Source organism: Tamandua tetradactyla, chromosome 3, assembly GCF_023851605.1.
Source record: "Tamandua tetradactyla isolate mTamTet1 chromosome 3, mTamTet1.pri, whole genome shotgun sequence".
Lineage (NCBI taxonomy): Eukaryota > Metazoa > Chordata > Mammalia > Pilosa > Myrmecophagidae > Tamandua > Tamandua tetradactyla.
Genome location: NC_135329.1, coordinates 143,340,726 through 143,359,020, shown reverse-complemented (window position 1 = coordinate 143,359,020; position 18,295 = coordinate 143,340,726). Strand labels below are relative to the sequence as shown.

Below are 18,295 nucleotides of genomic sequence, written 5' to 3'. Positions count from 1 at the left end.
GATCCTGAGGCTTACTCTTGAGAAGCTTAGACTACCTATAGGTTTGCCTTAGAGTTACTTCTGGAGGACTCTTTTGTTGCTCAGATGTGGCCACACTCTCTCTAAGCCCAACTCTGCAAGTGAGATCATTGCCCTCATCCCTACGTAGGACATGACATCCAGGGGTGAAAGTCTCCCTGGCAAGGTGGGAAATGACTTCCAGGGATGAATCTGGCCCTGGCACTATGGGATCAAAAATTCCATCCTGACCAAAAGGCGGAAAAGAAGTGTAACTAATAAAGTATCAGTGGCAGAGGGAGTACACAGTCGAGAGGCTACACTGGAGGTTGCTCTTATGCAAGCTTCAGTTAGAACTTGCTACTATCATAACCGGCCAAGCCCTAACCAGGACCATTCCAGCCAATTCTAAAGAACACCTAAGGCAATATATAAGATTCCACAAGAGTTCCAGGCAGTAGAGTAACTTTCCAGAAACCTACAACCTCCAGATGGGTCCCTGGTCCAGACAAATCCTGAAACACAGAGGGCCCAGCCTTTCCAGAACATCAGATAGCTCCATCTCCCTACCCCATATTAGTGACAGACTCTTCCAACATGAAAAAGTTAGAATGACCATAGCCCAAACACCCCAAAAGAGAGGGATGGAAAGATCAAAGGTGATGGTGGAGTTATACAGTAAAGACAGGATTTAACAAATGAATATGAATGCTGAATCATTAAATTGATATCTCTTTTAATCTCGAGTATTTTAGAGCAGCTAGAAGTAAAAACCTAAAATTGTGGAATTGCAACCAATGTCAAACTCTGAAATATGTTATACAACTAATTGTGGTGCTGTGCCAGGCTGGAGATTCGGGTTCAATTCTCAGTACCTACTCATGGAGGCAAAAAAAAAGTCAACGGATTGCTTGAAATCTAACAGACTGGATTGTCTTATTTGCAAGACATACCCTTAGTTGACTGTAGATGTCATTAGCCACAAATGCCATCAACTGACTAATGATTTAACAAACCAGACTTCTGGTTTTAAACCAGTCACAAGATATTCTTGCAGTAACGGTTTGGCCAGTGCTTTCCTGACCAGACAACTGGGCACCATCACCTGGCCAAGCTGACACCTGAACATAACCATCACAGACTGACTTCAAAATGTTTAGAATCAAATCACATGATCATCTCAATTGATGCAGAGAAGGCATTTGACAAGATTCAACATCCTTTCCTGCTGAAAACACTTCAAAAGATAGGAATACAAGGGAACTTCCTTAAAATGATAGAGGGAATATATGAAAAACCCACAGCTAATATCATCCTCAATGGGGAAAAATTGAAAACTTTCCCCCTAAGATCAGGAACAAGACAAGGATGTCCACTATCACCACTATTATTCAACATTGTGTTGGAAGTTCTAGCCAGAGCAATTAGGCAAGAAAAAGAAATACAAGGCATCAAAATTGGAAAGGAAGAAGTACAACTATCACTGTTTGCAGACAATATGATACTATATGTAGAAAACCCAGAAAAATCCACAACAAAATTACTAGAGCTAATAAATGAGTACAGCAAAGTAGCAGGCTACAAGATCAACATTCAAAAATCTGTAGCTTTTCTATACACTAGTAATGAACAAGCTGAGGCGGAAATCAAGAAACGAATCCCATTTACAATCGCAACTAAAAGAATAAAATACCTAGGAATAAATTTAACCAAAGAGACAAAAAACCTATATAAAGAAAACTACAAAAAACTGTTAAAAGAAATCACAGGGCGGGCCGCGGTGGCTCAGCGGGCAAAGTGCTTGCCTGCTATGCCGGAGGACCTCGGTTCGATTCCCGGCCCCAGCCCATGTAACAAAAACGGAGAAACAGAATACAATAAAACAAGAAAATGTTTAAAAATGTTTCCCTTTCTTCCTTCCTTCCTTCCTTCTATCCTTCCTTCCTTCTCTCTGTCTTTCCTTTAAAAAAAAAAAAAAAAAAAAAAAAAAAGAAATCACAGAAGACCTAAATAGATGGAAGGGCATACCGTGTTCATGGATTGGAAGACTAAATATAGTTAAGATGTCAATCCTACCTAAATTGATTTACAGATTCAATGCAATACCAATCAAAATCCCAACAACTTATTTTTCAGAAATAGAAAAACCTATAAGCAAATTTATCTGGAAGGGGAGGGTTCCCCGAACTGCTAAAAACATCTTGAGGAAAAAAAACGAAGCTGGAGGTCTCGCGCTGCCTGACTTTAAGGCATATTATGAAGCCACAGTGGTCAAAACAGCATGGTATTGGCATAAAGATAGATATATCGACCAATGGAATCGAATAGAGTGCTCAGATATAGACCCTCTCATCTATGGACATTTGATCTTTGATAAGGCAGTCAAGCCAACTCACTTGGGACAGAGCAGTCTCTTCAATAAATGGTGCCTAGAGAACTGGATATCCATATGTAAAAGAATGAAAGAAGACCCGCATCTCACACCCTATACAAAAGTTAACTCAAAATGGATCAAAGATCTAAACATTAGGTCTAAGACCATAAAACAGATAGAGGAAAATGTTGGGAGATATCTTATGGATCTTACAACTGGAGGTGGTTTTATGGACCTTAAACCTAAAGCAAGAACACTGAAGAAGGAAATAAATAAATAAATGGGAGCTCCTCAAAATTAAACACTTTTGTGCATCAGAGAACTTCATCAAGAAAGTAGAAAGACAGCCTACACAATGGGAGACAATATTTGGAAACGACATATCAGATAAAGGTCTAGTATCCAGAATTTATAAAGAGATTATTCAACTCAACAAAAAAAAGACAGCCAACCCAATTACAAAATGGGAAAAAGACTTAAACAGACACCTACCAGAAGAAGAAATACGGATGGCCAAGAGGCACATGAAGAGATGCTCAATGTCCCTGGCCATTAGAGAAATGCAAATCAAAACCACAATGAGATATCATCTCACACCCACCAGAATGGCCATTATCAACAAAACAGAAAATGACAAGTGCTGGAGAGGATGCGGAGAAAGAGGCACACTTATCCACTGTTGGTGGGAATGTCAAATGGTGCAACCACTGGGGAAGGCAGTTTGGCGGTTCCTCAAAAAACTGAATATAGAATTGCCATAGACCCAGCAACACCATTGCTAGGTATCTACTCAAAGGACTTAAGGGCAAAGACACAAACGGACATTTGCACACCAATGTTTATAGCAGCGTTATTTACAATTGCAAAGAGATGGAAGCAGCCAAAATCTCCATCAACAGAAGAGTGGCTAAACAAACTGTGGTATATACATATGATGGAATATTATGCAGCTTTAAGACAAGATAAACTTATGAACCATGTAATAACATGGATGGACCTAGAGAATATTATGCTGAGTGAGTCCAGCCAAAAACTAAAGGACAAATACTGTATGGTCCCACTGATGTGAACGGACATTCGAGAATAAACTTGAAATATGTCATTGGTAACAGAGTTCAGTAGGAGTTAGAAACAGGGTAAGACAATGGTTAATTGAAGCTGAAGGGATACAGACTGTGCAACAGGACTAGATACAAAAACTCAAAAATGGACAGCACAATAATACCTAATTGTAAAGTAATCATGTTAAAATACTGAATGAAGCTGCATCTGAGCTATAGGGTTTTTTTTGTTTTTGTTTGCTTGTTGGTTTGTTTGTTGTTGTTGTTTTTTACTATTACTACTACTTTTATTTCTTTTCTTTATATTAACATTTTATATCTTTTTCTGTTGTGTTGCTAGTTCCTCTAAACCGATGCAAATGTACTAAGAAACAATGATCATGCATCTATGTGATGATGTTAAGAATTACTGAGTGCATATGTAGAATGGTATGATTTCTAAATGTTGTGTTAATTTCTTTTTTTTTTCTTTCCGTTAATAAAAAAAATAAAAATAAAAATAAAAAAAATAAAATGTTTAGAATCAAGTAAGTAAGATAAAACATATACAGAATTAACTGTAATCAAAGGAAGACTGCGATAAGTACCATGGCCCAAGTATAAAATGCTATGGAAGTTCAGAGGAGAGTGGGCCTTAAATCTTATTGGTAAATGGAGAAGGTATCCAGACAGAGTGAATGGCAAATTGCCCAGCAACTCAATTATTCTATGTGTTCTACAAATTATTATTATTTTTTTAAAAAGAATTATTCAAAAAAAAAATGTAACTATCAGGGAGTGACCTAGCTGTCAATCGTACCCTATCTATCCTGGCATCACTAAGAGCTTGACAACAAGAGACATGTGTCATACAATATTATAGGATATGAGGTACCTTTCTATGAAGTTCAAAGCATCATTTTGTATAGTAAGCAACATTTTGGTGGTAAACAATCTAATTTTGTTGAGGGTGAGAAAAATATTTGAGAACCTAGGGCTATTCTAGGAGAGAATTTTCTACATGAGATATTACGATATAATAAAAAGCCATAGTAATTAGAAAAGCAGGTTAAAATCAATAAACAGACCAGAAATGTCCAAGAAATACAGGAACTTATTGTATGACAATGTTAGCATCAGAAATCAGTGGGAGAGAGGAGGGAGATACAGATTTAATAAATGGTACTGAGAAAATGTGCTAACCAAATGGAAAAAAAAAAAAAAGGTGGCTCCCTCACTCACACTATAATAAAAATATGCCCCAAATATTAAAATGTGAAGGATAAAACTATAAAACTAATAGGAAAAATGTAGAATATGTTTGGGTCAAGGTAAAAAAAAAAGGCTTCTTTTAAAAAAAAAGACTAAAAAGCAAAATAAAAAGATTGTAATTGGTGAATTTGATCACATCAAAATGAAGGATTCTGTTCAATGAAGGATATTACAGAGTTAATAGGTAACAGATTGGAGGAAGGTTGTTTCTGTTTTAAATATTTTTATTGTTGTTTTTGTTTAATGCATATATACATTTTATGAAATAGGACCATACTGTTTTATAACTAATTGTATAAAGGGCATCTTTTGGTCATTTATGTTTTTTTCTAGAAACTTTTAATGGTTCACAGAATTTCATCATAGATGTGTACCACAATTTATGTATTCATCATCCTGTCATGTGACAATAAGGTTTTTTCCCAATTTTTTATAATATAAACAACCATATGATAAACATTCTGGTGTATCCTAGATCATTTCTTTAGGATTCACTTCCAAATATAAAATTATTAGAGCAAATATTTTTTAAATGTTTCTAAATCGCCTCCAGAAAGACTGTACTAATACATATTCTCTCCAGAAAGGTCATGAGTGAAATTATTTCTCTCATCTTTATCAATACAGAGCATTACATTTAAACAAAAAAATTTTCTGCTACTTTGATAGGCAAAAAAAAGTATATCATTTTTCTGCTACTTTGATAGGCAAAAAAAAAGTATATCATTTTATTTTGCTTTTTTATTGTTAGTGAAAAGGAAATTTTTTCATTTGTATTTCTTTCTTTTTAAAATTTATCTTGGGAGAATGTATTTTTTAAGACTAAGACAAACAAAAAGTCGTCCCTAAAATATGCAAGGACTTTTCATCAGCAAAATAATTCCAGTAATAACTGGGCAAAAGATAAGAATATGCAATTCATAAATGAAAATATGAATGGTTAATAGGTATATGAAGAGATAGTCAATACACTGTAATCAGATAAATGCATATTAAAACATCCTGACATACCACTTTACAGCCATCAAGTTGGAAAAAATTAGAAAGTTGGGTAATATCAAGTGATGATGTGGATATGGTGAAACTCAATTTTCTCCTGCACTGGTAGCTTAAGGGTAAACTTTTGTAGCCATTCTTTAGAGTGGTATGTAGAAACTAAGAAATATAAGCAAGTCTATAGACTATACCATGGCAATTCAATTCTTGGGCAAATACCCCAGAGAAACTACTCCACAGTTCTAAAGGGGAAAGAATATATTCTTGACAGTGTTACTTGTGATAAAGTGAAGAGTTAAAAGCAATCTAAATGCCTATTACTACGGGGCCGGATAAGTAGAATATGGCATATGATAGAATATTATGCATCAAAAAAATAAGCATATTCATATGTAGCAACATGGATAGATCTTAAAAACACTGCTTGAAAAAAGGAATAAACAGAATGACATAACACAATGCCATTTATGTATATAAAATGTCTATCACTTATGAGAAACCTTAAAAAATGTAAACACATGGAGGATAAACCAAAAGGACATACATTAAAAACACAAGGGTGGGTACTGATAGAGGGGAAGGGGAATGGAATCGGTGATGAGGAATGAGGGAAAAAATTAAACACACACACATACAACTAGAGAATGGTCTTTCAAGAATCAGTGATGGTGGTGTGACATGAACTGAAATATAAGAGCAAGTGAATTCATTGAAACTGAAGTTCTAAAAAGAAGAGAAAAGAAAAAAAAAGTTCTATAGTAGAAAAACAAAAATCAGTGGCACCGGAAAAAAGTTAAAAAAAAAAAAAAGAGATCTCTTAAAGGCTATACAACTAAGAAGCAACTCAGTTTAGTTAACTGGTGTTTGTTTGTTTTTTTTTAATGTAAGTATAGTGTTCTGGTTCATTTTCTTTTTTTTTTGGCATGGGGAGGCTCCGGAAATTGAACCTGGGTCTTTGGCACAGGAGGCGACAATTTTGCCACTGAGTCACCATGGCATTGTCCCTGGTTCATTTACTTTTTAAATGACAATATGCAACATAAAATTAAGAAAGACATAAAATTAATATACTTCATTTCTATGCTGTGTGAATATATTTCAATAAAATTGCATTATAAAAAATTAATATACTTCTGTCTTCAGATTCTATCAATAAGGAAAAGAATTGGGAGAAACAATGAGACCATGAGAATTACCAGTTTTTTCATCTTGAAACCTTTTAGGTTTGTTGCAGTTTAACAACAGACATAGCAATTACGAACTTGGTGTATTTGTCCCCCAGAGAGATGAAATTAGTCCAAAAACTAATCCTGAAATTTTAGGCCCTAAAGGACAAAGGCAGTGGCAAACTAAAATGCCATTTAACAGTACCCAGCACGGAACTATTTTAAGTAAGCATCTAATGCTTTCTGATATGTAACTTGGTTGCCTGAGCAGCTCTACGATTTCTTCAGCTTTTTGATCCAGTACCATTATCAAAATGAGTAACTCACAAAAAGAATAAGATTAAATCAGATCATTGCCAAAATAAACTACTAATATTACCTCCCTTATCAGCATTGAGAGCAGTAGACTATAAGTTTCTATTTCCACACCTATACCTTTGAATATTGGTATACTTTTAGATTTTCATTATATCTCTCTTTAACCTACAGAAATGAATGTAGAATTAAGTTAGGGATCACAGTTATCTTTGAGCTTAACACAGTATGGTACAAAAACTTGCTCAACAAATGTTTGTTGAAATAAACTAGTTAAAAGTCAGTTGGAAGTTCAGTAGATGTTAATCTTGGCTCTTTTGAACAACAACTCACTATGTGTTAGCACATCTGAAAAGAGACAATTTCAAATAAATAAGATTAATGATTTTCAGAGACACAAATAAAGCAAATGTCCAAAATACAACAACTCAGCTCACTTATCTCAGCTATGTGTGAGCCAAACAGAATATATATTTATCTCATAAATACATACATATATATATATATATATATATATATTCAGATCCTTACCAATTGGAGATTCTGGAGTTAGCCCCATACTTTGAAGCAATGCTTCAGCTTCTCTTCTCTTTTTTTCAAGGTCTGATTCTTCTTGCACAGGAGCAACTGCTTCCTTCTTCTGATCAGTCTAAATTTTTAAGTTAAGAACAAATTTACACATGATACAAAACATTTTTGTTTGCAAATAGATGTATTTTAAATAATGTGTTAACAGTTATCCTTTCGGGGGATGAACTTAGTTTGGAATACAGATTAAGTCCCTATTTATAGTTAGTAAATGATAAAAAAATTGATAAAAGATAAACTGAAAAAGTATAGACAACTTCCAATCATCTACAGTATGGAATTGCTTTATGCGGTTCAGGAATTATGGAAATCTTCCCACAGTAGCACAAAAGCTCAGATATAAATATCACAACAATATGAGAACAATAAGGTGCAATCCTTTAAAATGCAGCAAATTTTAAGTAAACGGACCACTTGATTTGCTGAAAAAGTGTGAGTACCCCAAGCTTCTATATGAAGCCACTGTATTTATGTAACTTTATGTAGAGGATGTTTGTTCAAATTAATCTCAAGAAATGTTTTTATGTTTATTTTTCAAAATACAGGTCTTATATTTATGATAAGACACAGGGTTAGATTTGATAAAATAATTCACTTTTGCATAGCACAAAATATTTTTTATCAAATTTTTGCCAGCTTTTATTTAAGCCACTTATAGTTTTAACACAATTTTCTAGTTAAACAAGATAAATTTCAATATTCTCAGATCATCCAAAACATCTCAATAAGTTTGAGCCTTGAGGCTTAAAGACAATCAAGTAAAATTTAAGCCTTCAAAGGCAAGGGGTCTATATATAAACCTCAAATGCTTATTTTAACTAGAAAACTATTATTCATTCCAATTGTCTAAGATGAATTTGTTGGTCCTAATATTCCATGATACCATTTTAACTCAAAAATTCATTAAAAGAGCCAAACTTGTTATGTTAACAAGCTGACCCTTTGCCTGAATATAATAATATATTAAGAGACTCAATGTTGTAAAGCACAATTGAATTATTTCTAGGAATGTTTTGTAAACTTAAGATTTCAATCAGATTGGAGATATCCCTTAGAGACAGACCCATTCATGCCAAGGTCATCCTTAAAAAAACAAAAATCAAATTTACTCTCAGAACTGAAGAGTTTAAACCTACAGATATTATTTCGGAAGTGCCCTAACATTCTGAATCCTGCTTCTATCAGTTCACTTTTAACCAAATGGCTAAATTAAAGCTCCAACCTTCTTACAATAACATATCATAGAAAAGTTTAGAATAAACAAGAAAAATTCTTCTATTGTAGTCTTTTAAGGCATCATAGCAATGCTGCACATAAATAGTACCTTCAGTTTTTTTCTGCTACTTTTTCTCTTTCCCTAAGAAATTTCCATAAGTCTTAGCTGTTGTTTAGGCTATCACATAGAAAAATTTGGTACTAAAATCACAGAACAAACTAACTTACAATGGCCATTTAAAACTTACCTCTGGTAAAAATACATAAATCTATCTAAAGAGTTTCCACAGGGAAAATGAACATTTCAATGCAAGAGCAAGTAAAATTGATCACTCAGGTTCAATATATACTTGCTGTAAATGATGAAATATGGATACTAAAAATCAGAAGACAGAAGCAACTGATCCACCTTTATGGTACTATCAACCCTACTAATGAGTAAAAATATTTCAATGACTAACTCATGGACAACGGAGATAAGCACAAATCCCTTAATCAATTAAATCATCTGTTATACATATTTTTGTTTGCCATTAATACTGTTTATTCTAGTTCAGAGTAGTAAAATATCCAGATAAGTTCAATGTCCAAACTAAGTTATAATTTATATGCTACATTTTATGAAGTATGAAAATGCAGATGCCTCTTAATACGCATATTCCTAGTAGACTAAACATGTAAATTGAACTTTCATAAACCAGGTCCTAGATATATATCAATTTAAGTGAAATCATTTAGTTAAAAAAAAAAAAGATCTTTTAACTTACCAGTTTTGTCATTCCCATATATCTGGTTTACTTAAAAAGTAATATTCACCTATAATGCTATATTTGCAGTCACAGCTACTGGATTTTTAACTATTCTGACATTATTATGTAAAGGTATAAGTACTTAAGTGAAATCCAACTATTCAATATTATGTTTATTTTAAAAGTCAAACATACTTCCTTTTTTTTCCTTTCTTCTTCTTTTCTCTTCTTTTCCTCTCTGATTTGGGCCAACCGCTGCTTCTTACGTTCCAACTCAGCCTTTAACTCACTTTTGTCCGACATGTTTGTAACTTTAAGAAACATATAATCATGTACAATAATCATTACTCTGTTACAGCTTCACACTTTTAAAAAGTAATGCTCAAAAAGGGAACTGACTTAAGGGGCAATATATTTCAATGCCTGTAAAAAATTATAAATAAATAAAGTATATAAGAAATACTACCCAGAGTAGAGCACAATAGCACACAGGAAACTCTTTTAATGTTCACATGCCCAAATTTAACACAATTCTTTAATATTTTTGATAATGATATATTAGGGCACTAGAGATAAAGGCCAAAACTGGCTCTTAAAACATAGAGTCAGCTGGAATTAAGAAACCATTAAGCCATATGACACAGATCAAAACTACTGCCAGAGTTCTGCATTCATTCCTAGAAATTTTAATAAGAACACAATGAAATAAAAATTAAAATTCCTATAAATTCTAAAAGTGACAGGTAAGAAGTAATATTAAAGACAATAAAACCACAAAAGTTACCAACATAAGTGTCAGGTAAGATGACTTTTTCTTTCTCCACAATAAAAATTTATCTACCTCTTGCGGTACTTTTATTTATTTATTTATTTTTTCTCTACCAATGTATTTTTTTTATTAGAGAAGTTGTAGGTTTTCAAAAACTCATGCCTAAAATGCAGAGTTCCCATATATTACCATTAACAACTTCTATTAGTGTGCAACTTTTAAAATTTATTTTATTTTATTATCCATTATTATTTTTTGCATGAGCAGGCATTGGGAAATGAACCCAGGTCTCCAGCATGATAGATAAGAACTGTACCTGCTGAGCCATCTTTACGGCACTTTTAGTACAATTATTTGTGAACATACTTGAACTGTCTCTTATTAAACTGTAATCTACTTGAAAGCAGAAACTATGTTTTAGTCTTTTTTCTCTCTTTTTTTTTCCTTCACAGCATCCAACACAGTGCCTTGAACACTAAAAGTAATTGATACAGGCTAAATGAATAAGGGGTATAATAGATGGAATTAAAACAGAGCTTCAAATAATGAACAAACAAAAATATATTATGCCAAACAGTACTGAGCAGAATAATTTATTTTTTTATATTTTCTTTTTTGTTTAAACCATTAATTTCCACTTTGGAAGAGGTGGTTCCCAGGGTCCAGCCCAGATCTTCTTTTCCACAATATTTATTTAAATAAATATTTTTTATTTTCTTCCATCTCTTTCTCAATTAAAAGGAAGAACAAAACAAATATATAAGCACTACTGTATTCTTAGTTTTAGAAAGAAATGATGAATCAGGATTTTTTTAAATTAAAAAGTAGCCTATACAGGCCCGGCATTACATTGGGAGCCAAAAGTTATATTCTCCTTACTATTGATTTATTATATAAATCTCTCAATCTCTCTCAACAACTCTTTCGGTAAAACTGAAGTAGTTATGTTTTTACCAAGAAAATTGGAAGAATAACCTCTGGAAAACTGTATTTAAGGGGACTCTCATTAAAAACGCTATTAAATTTGAATAAAGGCAAATCAGTGAAGGGGGGAATCCACCTATTAATAAATAGAGGAAACTTCAGTTGCAATACTAAATAAAGACTGATGTGCCAATTGAAAATTTTCAAGTACACACAAAAAATGCGAAAAGTTGGCCATGGCAGACCACTTACATATACAAATTCGACCACGATTTATTTAAACGAACTAAAAACAAAAAGAAAAAAACACAAGAGAACATATTTATACTCCTCCTTTCTACATTCCTAAACAGTTCCAAGTTAACAGCTACTGGGGAGAACTTTCATACATCACTTTACATCCTCAGAATATTATTTTTTTTGCTGGCTGTCAACTGTAAAAAAGATATGCCAATACTAACTGATAATAGTTAAAGTTTAAATATTTTTAGTCAAATCTCAACAACAAAGTTTGACCAGCTGACCCATCCAGCTCATCCTCAGAGAGACCGGAGCAACCATGACTGACATGTCATCACCTTCTTAAAGTTCCAGGAAAGAGAAAGTGTCTGGAGTTTTGTACTACCACCTCCGCCTTCCATTTCTTGCATACAAGTGAGAGAAAACGCTGTCAAAGTAGGTCATAATGTCCTTTATTTTTAAATGGGGCAAGGAGATGAAGGGTCACCGTCAAGAGGGTGAGGCTAAGGAGTCCAACGAAGGGAGCTAGAGAGCTTCCGACAAGCCTCGAGGCTCCCAGGACCAGGGAACTGAGGGTGTGGGCTCCCCTCCCCGGGCCGCCTAGGCACCCGGCTCTCCCCGCCTCCTCTTTTCCCAGCCGGGCCAGAAGGCGCTGTCAGAAGGAACAAGCAAGCTGCCCTGGGTCCCGACGTGAGACACAGCAGACAAGAGGGCCTTGAGCGAAAACAGTTAACCCACCTGTCAAGCAGCAGGATGGAGAAGAGTCCGCCAGCCAACAACTTCCCAGGAACGACCCTCACCTTCACCCGCAAAGCCACCAGTCACCGCCACCAGCTCCGCGGCTTCCCGAAGCACACAAAGAGGGATGGGTGGCGGCTGCTACGGCGAGAGCTTAGGGACAAATGGCTTCACCAGAATGGAGTCGTTTCCAGAAAGAATGGGTGGGGTCCTACTGCGTAGAACTGTAGCCCTTCTGAGACTTACCGTCTGTGAAACAAAAGCCGACGGATGAGAGAACGGAGCCGGGCCTCGCAGGGATCCAAGACGATCCCGTTTTACCGAAAGCTGGAAGATTACGTCTAATATCCTCCAGCTGGGTAACCAACCACCGACCTCAAGCACAGCTCTACTCGAGTCGGGAGAACTACAAGCCCCACACCTGCGCGAGGCGAGCAATGCATTCTGGGAGTCGTGGTCTCTGCTAGTTGCAAAGTATTTTGGGACATGTAGTGCGTACTAGCTTTCGCGGTTTCCCACTCCAGGCCTTTGTCCAAGATTTCAAAGGGAAACTTTCAGCTGTTTAATAGATTCCCGTCCGATGGTCAGTGTTCACAATATTGTGTATGTTATGTTAATCCCGTTACCCCAAATTGGCAGAATTTTAGGAAGGGTTAATTTCCTGGGGTGAACCTGCGTGTACCGCACATTTGGTGAAGAGCATTTGGTGTATACACCAGTTTTTTAGGGAAAAAGTGCCTTGTGAGGTTTCAAGGGACAGCTTAGACAAAATATGCTAATAAAAATAACAATAATTTTCTGGTATTTTTTAGCACTTCGGTAGCATTTTGGTTTTCTTTCAAAGAATTTTTGGAAAGCAACCATTTTATAATGTTAGAATCCAAATACAGCAAGAAATACCTTCCCATTTGTTAGATTTTGAAATCTTGGAGAAAGGCCTGGAGTGGGAAACCGCGAAAGCTAGTATGCACTACATGTCCCAAAGAATGTAAAAGTTGTTGATTTGAATTCATCAAAAATTTATGGGTTGATGAACTTTTTTTTTTAAGTTCATTTAAATAAAGAATTATTTGACAATAATTAAGGCTAACATCAAAGCACCATCTTTCCTATGTTCTAGAAAGCTGACTGGAAGTACATTGCCCATGTCTGGGATCAATCCTTAGGATTCCAATTCTAAATCCTTGGGCCTGTGCCCAGACTTTTCATTACTTGCTCTGCCTATATATAAAATAAATATGACCTCAGAAATAAATTTCAGAGAAAGAAAAACCCTTCAAATTCTAAGACTTTTCCCTCCATATGCTAAAATTTCAAAGAACTTTATAAATGTAATACTTTATCTTCTTGCTTCTCACACTGGGATCCTGAATTATCTAATTAATAATAAATACTTACTGGAAAAGTGTTTTATAAACCACATAAACTAAAACATTAGCAGAGATGATGGAGAAAAATAGATGGATTGGAGAAATGTTAAGATTGCCTAAGACTTTTATAGCAATAAAGCAGACTAGGTGCCCATCTTCCCATTGAAAAAAAAACAAAAAATGCTATATAAAACCCCTTCTTATTTCAGTGAGCTAGCAAGAAAGTAAGAATACCTGGGACAAAAGAAGTTGGGCATGTAAAGTAATTTGCCTAACCTGGTGAGCTTTCACAGCCCTGTAGAGGTCACCATGCAAGAAACAAAGTTCATGGCCTATCCTGACTGGAATATTAAAGGAAACCTGCCAATACATCCTTGATGTAAGAAATTCACCAAATCCCCTGGAAAAATTGCCCCCAAATATTGGCATTGAATGAAATGCAAAAGTGGAGGCAAATGTCTTCTGAGAATTTGCATTCACGAGTGAGCCCTCATATGGTTTTGTAGTGTAAAATTTTAGTACTTAGGTGATTAAAAAAAAACAGAGATGGAAAATTTGGTTTAAACTGTTTTAGACTTGTCATGACCTCAAGTGCCTGGGAAAAGCAAGCAAGTTTCATTTCTGGAGGAACTAATCCTTAAAACAGGCTTTGAAGAATTCCCCATAGAAAAATTTCAAGAAATATGAGCTCAAAATTACAAAACACACAAGAAAATAAAGCACCCAAAGTAAGAACTAACCAAAACAACATATGGCAAAATAAGCCCTCGATGACTTCAGCTAGTTGAATGCAAAGGGAGCAAATATGGAGCAGGCAGTATCTGAAAGCAATATTTTCTGCAACTGATGAAAATTACCAATCTGTAGACTCAGGAGTCCCAATTAGTTGCAGGCACGTTGAATGCAAAGAGATCCAGACCTAGATATTAGATAATGAAACTGGAAATCATCAAAGAAAAAGAGGTCTTAAAAACAACTAGCAAGGAAAGACAGATCACCTCTAAAGGGGCGATATTTGCACTGACAGCTTACTTAACAGTAAACGAGAAGCCAAAAGAGCATGAAATTTTATCTTCAGTGTGTTAGGAGAAGTATTTAATTGCCTACTTAGAATTCTATACCCTGTGAAAACATCTTTCAAAAGTAAATGTCAGGGCGGGCCATGGGGGCTCAGCAGGCAGAGTTCTCCTCTGCCACGCTGCAGACCCCAGTTTGTTTCCTGGTGCCTGCCCATGCGAAAAAAAAAAAAGAAAGAAAGAAAAAGTGTTAGTTGCAAAGTCCCTTCAGGGATGGGAGAAAAAAATATGAACTGTTAAACTTTACCACTGGAGAAACCCCTGATACTGTGTCAAACATTAGGGACACCCAAATCAATAAGTCAAACCCTTAATCTTGAAGCTTACTCTTGTGAATCTTATGTATGTAGCATAGAAGTTTAGCCTACCTATAGGTATGCCTAAAAGTCAACTCAGAGGACCTCTTTTGTTGCTTAGATTGTCCTCACTCTCTCTAAGCCCGACTCTGCAGGTGAAGTCATTGCCCTTCCCCCTATTTGGGACATGACATCCAGGGATGAAAGTCTCCCTGATGGCATAGGAGAAGACTCCCAGGGATGAGTCTGGCCCTGGCATCATGCAATCAATAATGCCATCCTGACCAAAAGGGGGAAAAGAAGTGTAATTAATAAGGTATTGGTGGCTGGGAGAGTTCAAATAGAGTCGAGAGGCTACTTTGGTGGTCACTCTTATGAAATCTTCAGTTAAACATTGCTACTGTCATAAGTTGCCAAAACCCAACCAAAACCATTCCTGCCAATCCTGAAGAATACCTAGGGCATTATATAAGATTCTACAAAGGTTCCATATACTAGGGTAACCTTCCAGAAACCTACAACTTCCAGATTGGTTCCTGGACCAGATAAGTCCTGAAATGCAGAGGGGCCAGCCTTTCCAGAACATTAACTAGTTCCATTCCCCTATCCCATATTATCAACAGCCCCTTCCCAGATGAAAAAGTTAGAATGGGCATAGCTCAAATACCCCTAAAGAGTGAGAGAAAGATCGAAGGTGATCATGGAGTTATACAGAGAAGGTTGGGTTTAAAAAATGAGTATGAGTGCTGAATCAGTATTATTGATATTTCTTTTAATTTCCAGTACCTCAGAGCAGCTAGAAATAAAAACCTAAAATTGTGGAATTGTAACCCATACCAAACTGTTCTACGACTAATTGTGTTGTACTTTGAAATGTATTGCTTTTTCGTATATATGTTATTCTCATACAAAAAAAAACAGAGAGAGAGAGAAGGAAGAGTATAGTAGAGAAGATGGGATTTAACAAATGAGCATGACTACTGGATCGATATATTGATATTTCTTTTGGTCCCCAGTGTCTTGGAGCAGCTAGAAGAAAAAATGAAAAATCGTGGAACTATAACCAATACCAAACATTAAACTCTATTGTATAGCTACTGTTAAAATATACATAGAAATTTATTGCTTTTTGTATATGTTATATTTTACAATAAAAAAAGTTTAAAAAAATGAGTATGACTACTGATTCGTTATATTGATACCTCTTTTTAGTCTCTAGAGTCTTAGAGCAGTTAGAAGGAAATATCTGAAATTGCGGAACTGTAGCCCATACCATACTTTGAACTTTGTTCTATAACTACTTGTTAAACTGTACTTTGAAATATATCACTTTTTTGTATCAGTTATATTTCACAATGAAAACTGTTAAAAAAGAAAGAAAGAAAAAGTAAGTGATAAAGATGGAAGTAAGGAATGAGGGAGTTATTACTTAATGAGTACAGAGTTTGTGTTTGAGGTGATGAAAGAGTTGAGATAATGGATATTGGTGAAGGTAGCACAATATTGTGGAAATAATTAAGCTACTTAATTGTACACTTTAACTTGTTTAAAATGGGAAATTTTGAGTTATATATATGACTACAATAAAAAATGTTTTAAAAAGTAGAAGTGCCAAAACACAGAACATCCTGGAAATAACCCAATTGTCCATTAATGGGTGAATGGATAAAATTGTCAGATATGAACAACAGAGAGGAATTAATTACTCATATAGGCAACAACATGAATGAACCTCAAATATATCATGTAAGTGAAAAGAAGCAAGACATTAATGAATATATACTTTGTGACTGCAGAAGTAAAGAGGCAAAAAAGCAGATAAGTGATTGTCTGAGGCTGGGGATGGAGGGAGAGGACTGACTTCAAAAGAGTTAAGGGAGCTTTCTGGGGTGATAAAAATGTTCTATATTTTGAGTGTGGTCATGGTTATATAATCCTGCACGTTTTTCAAAACTCATTTAACTATACACTTAAAATGAATGAATAATTCAACAGATCGTTAAAATAAAGGCAAAATATAAACAATTTTAGACAAAATTGAAAGAATTTACCACCAACAAACATGCAATAAAGGAAATTCAAAAGAATTTAGGCAGAGGAAAAATGATCCTAGATAGAAGATCTGATATACAAGAAGGAAAGGTAAACAAAGACTGTTGTAAATATGTGGAAGAATATGAACACTAGCCATATGAAACAATAATAATAATAATGTCTTTTGGGGATGCAATGACAATAAATAAATTATAATAGTGCCATTAAAGCCTGAATGAGGGCATTTGAGCTAAAATATTCTATGTATATGTTTTGCTGTTGGGGAAGAGGGTAAAAATTAATTTAGACTTTGACAAATGAAGTTTGTATGTTAAAATGTTCAGGGTAATCACTAAAAGCTTGCAGAACTTCCAAACTGGTGGAGGGGAAATTGAAATGAGAAAAGTCTTCAAATTTATACAAAAATAGATAAGAAAGGAAAGAGAAATTTTATGTAAAAAAGTAGGGCAACCAGAAAACCCACAATAAATAATACAGGTAAAGGCAAATATGTCAAAAATTAAAAATATATATAAATGCTTCAGTTAAGACATTGTCAAATTGGATTTAAAAAAATCTATATCACAAGAGGCCATTCTAAAATGTAAGAATAAAGAAATATTGAGTGTTAAAAGGATATAAAAAGATGCACCATGCAAATATTTACCAAAAGAAAGCTTGTGGATTAATATCAGGGAAAAATATAGCATTTCCAGATATAGAGGGGGTCATTACAAACAAATTCATTTCAACAAGCATTTATAACATTTCTAAACTTGTAGGTCCTAATTAAATATTCACAGATAAAGAAAGAAAAAGGAAAAAAAACTGGCAGAACTGCAAGGCGAAATAAATGAACACAACCAACCATAGTGAGAAATAATGACACACCTTTATCAGTAAATGACTGGTTAAGTACACAAAGAATCTGAAAGAAAATACATGAGGAGAATGACACAAGATTAATAAGCATCTCCTAAAACTCCTCCCACAAATCTAAGAATACACTTTCTTCTTCTTTACTTTTTCTTTTTTAAATTTAATTGAATTAAAAATTTCTATTAGAGAGATTAAGTCCACAGAAAAATCATGCATAAATTAGAGTCCCCACATTACACCATTATTAACTACACCAT

The 18,295-nt window shown here is 34.7% G+C and overlaps 1 protein-coding gene across 6 annotated transcripts in view; it reads right to left on the bottom strand.

The window, feature by feature from the left end:
* DYNC1I2 (dynein cytoplasmic 1 intermediate chain 2) overlaps positions 1 to 12,805 on the bottom strand; it is a 93,996-nt gene extending 81,191 nt beyond the window's left edge. For 2 of the 6 annotated variants that reach the window (XM_077154130.1, XM_077154135.1), the window contains exons 1-3: positions 12,384 to 12,582; positions 9,908 to 10,023; positions 7,692 to 7,809 (exon numbers count right to left, since the gene is read on the bottom strand). In XM_077154130.1, the coding sequence (XP_077010245.1) occupies positions 7,692 to 7,809; positions 9,908 to 10,015 (226 nt within the window). In that variant the 5' untranslated portion in view covers positions 10,016 to 10,023; positions 12,384 to 12,582. Of the gene's footprint in view, positions 1 to 7,691; positions 7,810 to 9,907; positions 10,024 to 11,983; positions 12,086 to 12,383; positions 12,587 to 12,629 lie in introns of those variants that run through there. The other 4 variants (XM_077154131.1, XM_077154133.1, XM_077154134.1 and 1 more) reach the window with 4 other exon arrangements.
* Positions 12,806 to 18,295: the final 5,490 nt, after the last annotated feature.